The sequence below is a fragment of the Colobus angolensis genome, unplaced genomic scaffold (assembly GCF_000951035.1).
Source record: "Colobus angolensis palliatus isolate OR3802 unplaced genomic scaffold, Cang.pa_1.0 Scaffold169, whole genome shotgun sequence".
NCBI lineage: Eukaryota > Metazoa > Chordata > Mammalia > Primates > Cercopithecidae > Colobus > Colobus angolensis.
Window position 1 is genome coordinate 2,958,869 of NW_012114810.1, and position 9,756 is coordinate 2,968,624.

At 45.7% G+C, this 9,756-nt stretch overlaps 2 protein-coding genes across 3 annotated transcripts; both read left to right on the forward strand.

Annotated features, from left to right (window-relative positions):
- Nucleotides 1-3,106: 3,106 nt before the first annotated feature.
- LCE5A (late cornified envelope 5A) lies at nt 3,107-4,491 on the forward strand. Of its 2 annotated transcripts, none has more exons than XM_011937914.1 (2): nt 3,107-3,144; nt 3,827-4,491. In XM_011937914.1, the coding sequence occupies exon 2, from the start codon at nt 3,848-3,850 to the stop codon at nt 4,202-4,204; it is 357 nt and encodes a 118-aa protein (XP_011793304.1). In that variant the 5' UTR covers nt 3,107-3,144; nt 3,827-3,847; the 3' UTR covers nt 4,205-4,491. The 2 variants fall into 2 exon arrangements, with proteins under 2 accessions (XP_011793304.1, XP_011793305.1); XM_011937915.1 differs by having other exon boundaries at nt 3,142-3,291.
- A 2,365-nt stretch (nt 4,492-6,856) lies between these two features.
- On the forward strand, nt 6,857-8,369 carry CRCT1 (cysteine-rich C-terminal 1). Its single transcript, XM_011937916.1, has 2 exons — nt 6,857-6,907; nt 7,716-8,369. Exon 2 carries the CDS (start codon nt 7,738-7,740, stop codon nt 8,050-8,052), a length of 315 nt encoding a protein of 104 aa, XP_011793306.1. The 5' UTR covers nt 6,857-6,907; nt 7,716-7,737; the 3' UTR covers nt 8,053-8,369.
- The last annotated feature ends 1,387 nt before the right edge of the window (nt 8,370-9,756 follow it).

The following is a 9,756-nucleotide window of genomic DNA, read 5'->3' on the forward strand; positions in this document are numbered from 1 at the left end:
CTAAGAGTTGGACTTCTGGGCTAAGGAATAGTCATCCAGATAGTGCTACCCTGGGGAGGGTTCTTGGGGGTCTGCCAGCTGGCCTATCCCTGGAGATGCCAGACACTGCCTTTTCAACACAGGTACTCGATCTCTCGTTATTTAGTAGAGGTAATGATCACTTCCAATTTTTTCAGATGTGCAATTCAGGCTGTGATTCACCATATTTATTACTATTTTCACTCCAACTTCAATAGCCATGTTTAACAAGCAAATTTTATAAAATAAATCTTGCTAGAAAAAATTACAATAAGAAATAAAATACTATTCAAGAGGCAGACTGTTATGATGGAGAGAGGGCAGATAGCAGGGTATGAATTCCATCTCTGCTCCCAACAATCCATGTGATCCAGGGAAAGCCTCTTTCCATCTCTGAGTCTCAGTTTCCTTTTCTGTCAAACAAGGGGCATGATCTAAATCAGCAATTATCAATCCCAGTGGTGCAGCAGAGCCACTTGATGGATGTCTGGAGAATGTCAAAACCTAGATCTCACTGGGGTTGAGAACCACCAGCTCTGAATGATGGCCAAGGTCCTTTCCACATCTATTCTATCATCCCATGAAATGTCTAGAATTTGTCAATGAAAATCTGGGTTTGGATTTGTTTGAGGCATCCATCTTGCTTGCTGAATAGTAAATTCAACTGAACAAGGAAATGAAAACTGAACACCTGCTGCTTACAATGCATTAAATTAGACCCCTTAGGGATTCCTGCACTAAAGACCTTACCGTGTGGTCAGATAGGTGGTCATGTGCCCAAACAATTATAAGTAAAAGAGGATGGACATTGTTCCTTTTAGAATTCACCAAACCCATGTGTTAAATGGGCAATTCCTTTAACTTCTACTGGGATTCCTTTTCCAGAAATTCAGAGCCTATGTTCTACTTTCTTGCTTATACTTCTCCACAAGGAGGGCAGAGACAGATCTGATGCATAGAGATTCAGTGGCCACAGGAGCCTACCTGCCTCCCAACCCCGTAGTCTTTATCTAGGCCTACTCTGAGTGCTGGAATTTAGAAGTGACACAGCATCAGGTTTCATTTTAAACATTTATTGAATGCTTACTATATGCCAGGCACTATTACAAGAGTTTTACGTATATTAACTCATTTAATCTGCACATGACCCCATGAGATAAACACTACTTTTTCCACCATTTCACAGGTGAGGACAGTGAGGTGGAAAGCTCATGTCACTTGTTCAAGGTCACACCACTGGTAAGTGGGGAGCTGGGATTCAAACCCAGAGACTGGCTCTAGAATTCACGCTCCTAACCACTTATAAATAGATTCTGTACCCTTTATGCAATGTTCTTATAGCTACCAAAAATAATCCTTCCAAACAATGAATAACATGAGAAATGTTGATGTTAACATGTTAAGTGAAAAGTTAATAAAGTAAACTCATGTAAGTACTATGAGAAAGACTATGTAAAATACAAACAAAACTCAAATAACAACAACAAAAAAACACTATATATAGAAAAAAATGAGTGCAAGGAAAATAGCAACATAGTAACAGTATTTTAGGGATGGGATTATGGGTGATTTTAAAACTTTTCCTATTTTTTGGTGTTTTTAAATCATGAGTATGCTTTCTTTATAATCTCATTCCCTAGTGGCAAGCAAATACTCTTGATATTTTGCTATAAGAAAACATTAAGTCTAAGCTCTGATATAATAAAAATTAGTTTTGGTTTCAAAATTGACAGGTCAGTAATTTGAAATTTAGAATATATTTTCTCATGGAAATAAGGACAGCCATAGTGATTAGTTTTTTCTTTTTTAAACTTGCAGTTCTAGGAACTGTGCTAAGAACTTAATCTGTATTTCTTTACTCAGTGGATTAGGAATGTTTTCAGCTCCCTTTTCCAGTGATGGTTAAGTAACTTGCCAGAGGTTGCACAGGTGGAGAGAGCAAGGGTGGGAACTATTGCTGGACATCCCTCTCCAGGGTCTGTATTATACCTGGGCTGATGCTTCTCACCGCAGCCCATTTCAACGAGCATGGAGCTAAGGTACTGCCTTTTTCTCCCAGTCTTATTTTCTCTCACTGCAGCTTTCATTGTGAATATGCCATATTTTGGCCACCCTTTCCAGCTAAGTCAATTTTGGTAACTATCCTGGGGACCCAACTTTCCCTCAGAATACTGTCTGCTGAGAAAATAAGCTTTGGATCCCACCATGGGCTTTTAAAACCTATATACTCCTCCTCTTCACCTCTTCCATCCAAGGATGAATCTTCTCCTGAGGTCCTTCCCAGGTTGGATGCTCTTCTCTTATGAATGATCGGAACTGGTGCCTCAGTTCTGGAAACCTCCAGATGAGTCGAGAGCTTTTGCTCCACCCTCAGTATACACCTGGTCTTTGCCACCTCACCTCGAGCTGGCCAAGGGCCCCTTCTTTAACACGAGTAAATAAACCATTTTAAAGGCATTTGTTAGTGCTGAATCAGTACTGTTTGTGAGCTTTTTTGGAGCATCAAATTCAGGCAAGGAGAGAAGCCCAACCACCCACACTGTCCGCATTAGATCTGCCTAAAATAACATCATTGAGATAACAAACATTCTTAGTTCTGGTTATGACATCATCTAGGAATGAAAAAAATCATGTTAGATTATTTCCTTGGGCCTACAGTTTTATTCTGGATCCCTATTATTATTCTAAAAAGGGCCATTTAATTTCCACCTTGGGAATTTTCTCCTTCGGTTCCTATACCAAAGAGAAAACAGAACTTCTGTTCATCCCAGAGGCGTAGAGCCATACTGGCCCAGCTCAAAAAATAGAAAGCATAGCAGAGCTGCCTGTGAGATAGATAGGTGCCATGTGCAATTCGCAGAGCTTCCTCACCATCCTAGAGGCCTGCAGTTCTCATGGGATCTTCCTGTGGATTAATATTTGAGATGCTTATGGAGGGAGGAACTGGGTCCATGGGATGCGAGGGGAGGGAGTCACCCATGCCTTTATGAAATATGCTTCTAGCATCCTGCACATGGTCTGCACCTCCTGATGCTAAGGCAGGACTGAATCGTATAAAAGGCAAAGCTTCTCACAGCACCTCAGTCTACCTGTCTCCTGAGTGATCTGCTGCAGTGCCTGAACCAGGTAGAGTGCTTCTCAGGACCAGGATGAACTCTTGGCGCCAGTGTTTTGGGCAGAAAGAGCCCCTGGGTGGAGGTTGAGGCCAGAAGAAGGACAAGGATAAAAGAGAATTTTGGAGGGAAGGGTTCTTCTGGAAGGGGAGGATGGAAGGTAGGTGAAGGGAATGAAGGACTGATGTCTTTCTGAAGTTCCAAGGAATTCATTTGAAAATATGGAGTTACAAGGTGGAAATCATTTGTATCGTTCTTGTTACTGGTCTTGGGAGACTGGGTTTTTAAAATCTGGTCATCTTAGGCCAGGAGTAGTGGCTCATGCCTGTAATCCCAGCACTTTGGGAGGCCGAGGTGGGCAGGTCAAGAGGTCAGGAGTTCGAGACTGCCCAACGTGTGAAACCCCAACTCTACTAAAAATACAAAAATGAGCCGGGCGTGGTGGTGCACACCTGTAATCCCAGCTAATCGGAAGTCTGAGGCAGGAGAATCACTTGAATCTGGGAGGTGGAGGTTACAGTGAGCCGAGATAGCACCACTGCACTCTAGCCTGAGTGACAGAGTAAGACTCCATCTCAATAAATAAATAAATAAATAAATAAATAAATTCTGGTCATCTTAGAGATAAAATCTTGTGAACCTATAGTTCAATTTGAAGGGCAAGGAAGTGACTTTGGGCTTGTATTGTCTTTCAGCTTTATTCAGCTCCTACACAGATGTCCTGCCAGCAGAGCCAGCAGCAGTGCCAGCCTCCTCCCAAATGTACCCCTAAATGCCCTCCCAAGTGTACTCCTAAGTGTCCTCCCAAGTGTCCCCCAAAATGCCCTCCCCAGTGTTCAGCCCCATGCTCACCTCCAGTCTCTTCCTGCTGTGGTTCCAGCTCTGGGGGCTGCTGCAGCTCTGAAGGTGGTGGCTGCTGCCTGAGCCACCACAGGCCCCGCCGGTCCCTCCGACGCCGACCTCAGCGCTCCAGCTGCTGTGGCAGTGGCAGTGGCCAGCAGTCTGGGGGCTCTGGCTGCTGCCATAGCTCCGGGGGCTCCGGCTGCTGCCACAGTTCTGGTGGCTGCTGCTGACTTGGGCCATGAGGAGCATGAAGGAGCAGCACTGGCAGAGCCCAGGTGCCGAAGATCTGTGTCAGCCTGAGGCTTCTTTTCTCTCATTTCCCGTGGAAGGACTTCAGAAATGCCTTAAGTTCTCCTCTTTATCCTGCCCATGTTCACTCCATTGTGGGGTTGAGGTCTAGCCTGTGATATTTTCTGGCCTGACTTTCCCTCTCAGACATGGTTCTTTGGAGAACTAGGTGTTGTAATTCAGTTGTGAAGCTATTTTTTTCTGTAACAATAAAACTTTTTATTCCTGATATCACTGCCTCCTGATTTCATTGTTTGCCTCTCCCACTCTCTACCTACTGCATCAAGCCATCTTCCCTTCCCTTCTCTTAAATGCAAGCGAACACTTTACAAACTTGTTTGGGGAGCACATTTTGGCAGCGAAGCTACTCAAGACTCTGGAAAACAATATTCCCTTCTATGCACTGGATTCTGGAACTTTAAGCGTGAAGGGAAGGATCATGTCTGAGACCACTACGCCAGACACAAGATTGTATGAGGACAGCCAGGAATGGGTTTGAAGAGGAGAGGATGGTTGTACTCAAAAGGGTCAGGTTCTGAGAGGGTTTCCTTCAAGCATGGGTCACAGTTTGAAAAATTGCTTGTCCTCTATTCATGGGGAATAAGATTATCTGAAGTGCTCATCCTGGGCTCTAATAAATGGACACTCTTTTCTGATGATTATAAGCCCAGGTGTTTCCATCAGTTGGCTAGAGGGAGAGCTGGGTGGGCAGTGAGTGAGTTTTAGAGGCAGGTATGAAATGTCTGAGCACATTTTCCCTGCATGCTGAAATCCTGGATTTGAATCTGGGTAAAGAACTGAGAAAGACACACTTCTCTGCAAAGACTGTCTCTATGTGGTTGGGACGTGTGTGTGTGTTTGTAGTGAAAGGTATAAGAGTACAGGGGTTTTGGTCCCTGTGTTGGGTTTTCCAAGTAACATTTCTTTAGGAATGGGCTGGTTCCTTCAGGAGATACTCATAAAATAACTAGAAAAGATAACTAGAAAATTTAATTCCAAATCAGCCTTTTATATAAAAGATAAACAATTGATGCCTTCTTTGATAAGAGCTAACAGCGATAAATAAAGTAAGTTGGTTTATGAGATCATAACATGCCCAGAGAATGAGTAGGCACTTGCCCAGATGATCTCCTTACACTGATTCCTACTAAACACATCCTTCTTCACTCTTTTTTTTTCTCTTATTTTTTTATTAAAGAATTTTGCCCATTTTCCCAGGGGAGATCCTGCCTCAGTCTTGTTATTTCATTACTTCCTTCTCTGTTCTAATATTGACTTTACTTTTTGGAATGTCTCACCTATACTCACCAACAGGTGCTCTAGGAACTGGCAACCTGTTAATCAGGCTCTAAATCCATGTTAAATGAAACTGGTATCTTTTGTGTGTATTCCCTCATGCCACTCCCAGCTCACTCACCCCCAAACCTGTCTCTCATCCTTAATTCTTGAATTCTCAGTCTTGGACTTCGGTTACAGTTCACATTCATAGTTGTGGGCAATTGCATTGATTGAGAAGCAGTTCTGAAGTTGACTGCCAAAGCATCCTCCAATTCTTAAAAATTAGTTATTCTAAAAACACTATTTATCATGCACACTTTGGACCTTTGGAAAGAACCTTCCTTTTCTTTTCCTTCCTTCCTTCCTTCCTTCCTTCTTTCTCTTTCTTTCTTTTCTTTCTCTTTCTCTCTCTTTCTTTCTTTCTCTCTCTCTCTCTTTTTCATCTTTCCATCCTCCCTTCTTCCTTTCCCATTTTCTTTTGCATTGGGCAATGGCCCTAGGGAGGACCTATCTTCAAAGGGAGATTGGTGGTTGGGGGTGGGATAAGAAGCAGGAGTCCCACAGACTGACTTGCCTTTTTGCAATTGGGCCACTGTCCTGCACATGTTTCTCTTAGTCATACTACACTGTATTATGGGGATATGGTAACCCAACTACATTCACAACTTTTCTGGTCTTATGGTTCCTTAACTTTACTTGGTTTTTCTTCCTGTCTCCAGTGACAGAGAGAAATCGCCCCTGGGATTCCCACAGGTGCATTCCTGTCATCATCTTCACTCACTGCATCTTGAAGCATATGGATGAAACCCAGCAGGCTTATCGCATAGCTTGTCGTCTGCCCTGGGGAGCCAAGGACCAACAGCCAGAGAGATGAGAGTCAAGATAAAAATAGGTGAACTACCACCTACCAAGTCGATGACTACACAGGAACTGATGTGTGGGCAAGTTGAGCCGTGTGTGTATGTGTGTGTGTATGTGCGTGTCTGTGTACATTGAAGACAAGGGCACAAGGGGTTCCAGACCTCCCTGCATTTAAGCCCCATGCCTTCTCTTAGCATACACACAGCCTCCCAGGTACGAACAGTGCTCTGTTTGGAAAGTAAACATGCCATAGCAATCCTGGCACCTCTGTGAAGTGACTTAGATGCCCACGTGCACCACCTACAGCGCTACCTGAGTGATGAATGTCTCTGGGATGTGAGTGTCAGCTGAGCATGTCTGTTGGGAAATGGGCCCCTCCCAAGAGCCCGAACCTGAATACTTGTTATAAAAAGGTTCTCTGGCTGGACACTGCTTAATCCACTGCCTAGCAGGTGGCCCATTCCAGCCTGAAAACGTAGTGAGTCTTTCAGTGGAGCCAGGGTCCGGTAAGTCTCCTCACAGGGTCTCGGGGAGAGGGTGGGATGAGTTGAGGGCACAGGGGAGGAGAAAACAGAACACAGGCAGCAGATAGATGCGGAAGGGGTGTCCTACAAGGCACCCAAGCTTCCAGGGAGCCAACCTTCTTTAAGGTACTAATGACGACATAAAAGCAACACAGGAGGTGGCTTTTGCAAGGGTACACAGCAAGTCCACAGAAGAGCTGTGACTAGAACCCAGGTCTTTCAGCTCCCTGGATGGGGTTACTTATGTTGGCACAACTCTCCTTTCCCACATGGTTGTGGGGCATGAGAGGCAAAGGCAAGAAAGAATGATCGGGACCTGCTTCTGGCATGTGGATTATTTAGATCCAGCAGGTGGGACCGCGTGTTGGACTTGGGTGTTTTCTAAATGATGGGGTGTAGTAACTAGGAAGATACAAATCGAAGGTCGGTAGGAAAGTAAAATGAGGAAGAGGAAAAAAGCCAAGTGGAGATTTTGGACTTGATCATACAGATAAGTTGCCGCAGTGTGCTGTTTATTTTCCACTGTGGAGAACTTGGGCAGTCTTCTTCTAGTCAGAGAAAATGGAAATGCACTGATTCATTGCATAGATTGTGTCCTGCTCTGAGCATATTTAACTCACTGGACGCCCCTGCTTGGATTTGCTTTTTTGTGTCCCGCTCTTTCTGGGTACTTTCCCCCCCTTATCCCAGGCCAGGCTGACTTGTACACTAAACCGAATATCAAAAGCCCAGAGTTTCACTGGTGGAAAGAAAAAGCCGGCTCGCCTTTGAAAGGCTGCCTTTCTTCCAGGTCCGTCGTGAGGAGCTCCGCGATGTCCTCTCAACAGAGCGCCGCTTCCGCCAAAGGCTTTTCCAAGGGGTCATCCCAGGGCCCCGCTCCGTGTCCCGCCCCTGCGCCCACCCCGGCGCCCGCCTCCTCCTCCTCCTGCTGCGGCGGCGGCTGCTGCGGCTCCGGCGGCGGCTGCTGCGGTGACTCGGACTGCTGCGGCTCCAGCTCCACAAGTTGCTGCTGCTTCCCAAGGAGACGCCGCCGGCAGCGGAGTAGTGGCTGCTGCTGCTGCGGGGGCGGCAGCCAGAGGTCCCAGCGCTCCAACAACCAGAGCTCAGGCTGCTGCTCTGGCTGCTGAGAGGCCCGCAGCCCCCAGAGCTGCGCTAGAGAAACCTGTCCAACCCAGAGCGGGCCCGCCCCGCTGCGGCTCCCACGCGGGGCTGGGCCTCGCAGTTTGCCCCGTAAAGCGAATTGCACTTTGATGTTCAGAAACCCACTTTGTTCTCAGCCACGCAAAACTCCTTGACCCCGATGTGATTTTTCTCCCCAGGGATTCGAGAACCATGCGTGGGACGCTGGACCCTACTGTCTGCACACAGCAGGGGCTCAGTAAATGCCTACTGATTTGATTGTCTTTTGAAGATGTCATAATAAAGCTTCTACCTCCTGAGAACACCTTTTCTTATTTGTTCTTCATTCGTTTCTCCGCCCAGGTAGAAAGGCTTGAAATGTTTGTGAAAGGCAGAGTAGTATAATTCATGCCTGAACAAAAAGATGACTTTCTGATTGTTAATTATGATAGCAGCGATCACATATCGACTGTTTCGAGTATTTTCATGACTTTAAGTGACAAAGTTCTTGAGTATTCTCAGGACTTTATGTGGCACAATCTGATTCTCATAATGACTTGTGTAGGAGAGTGCCGTTACACCCTTTTCATAAGAGAAACTGAGGTTAAGTATAATTTGTTCAGTCACCCAGCTGGCGCCTGATAAAGAAGACAGGACATCTGATTCCAAGGCTTCATTGCTCTACTGCGTCCTCACCTGGGCTTCCCAAGCCTTACCACCGAGGTGCTCCTCCTGACCACCAGGTTCAGGCAGCTGTGTGGCAAAAGTTTGTTTTGGCAACTCTTGGGGGCTTTGGAATCAAGCCCGCTGTCTTTTTTTATTTTTTAGTTTTACGTTTTATTTTATTTTTTATTTTTGGTGTGGAAGATTATTGACCTACTACTTTGCTTGCTGGGGAGGAAATTTTTCCTAAGATGTGCCTTCCAGGAAAGCTGGGAACTGCCCTCTCCAGGTCTCATTTGGGCAGCTGAAGCAGGACCAAGAGCCACGGGTTTCTGGGAGTCTCTGTGGTGCAACATGTGTGCTCAGAAACGTGGGGATCTCATTCTTTAGAGATGGTGGCTGTGGCAGCGGCAATGGGTGGGTCATCTTGCATAGGTCAGAAACCTATCCCTGTGGGCACAGGTTTTATCCACTCATTTCAGGCACGAGGAAACAGGAGAACAATATCCTCTGCTGGGTTCAGAGGGAAGAGATAATCATGGTGATAATAATAGAAACACTAGTTACCATTTATTTGGCACTAACTTTATTTCAGGCACAAGTCAAGGCACTTTACATATATTATCTCACTCAATCCTCACAGTAATCTAAAAATATAGACATTCACTTCCCCACTTTTTATGTGGGAGGAAATGGATTTAGACCGTTCCAGTGATTTGGCTGGAATCACAGAGCTAGTGAATGTCCCCAGATGGTGAGTGAGGGAGATGAGATTGAAACTGGAACCTGTGTGACTCCAAAGTCACGCCGTCACACTCCAAGAGTCATGCTCTACTGTCTTAGAAATCACCACCACACAGGGAAGGGACACTTGGGTCTCTGGACACACCCAGGCTCTCAGAAAATTGCAGCTCGGCTTCTTGGCTGCTGCTCCCTTGGTGACCCAATGAGTGGGGAGCTCTGTCATGGCATCCACCCAGCAGCTGCCGGCTGGGGGTGTCTGCTCAAAGGTGAGGTCGGAAATGCTCTACTGATTCATCCAGGATATT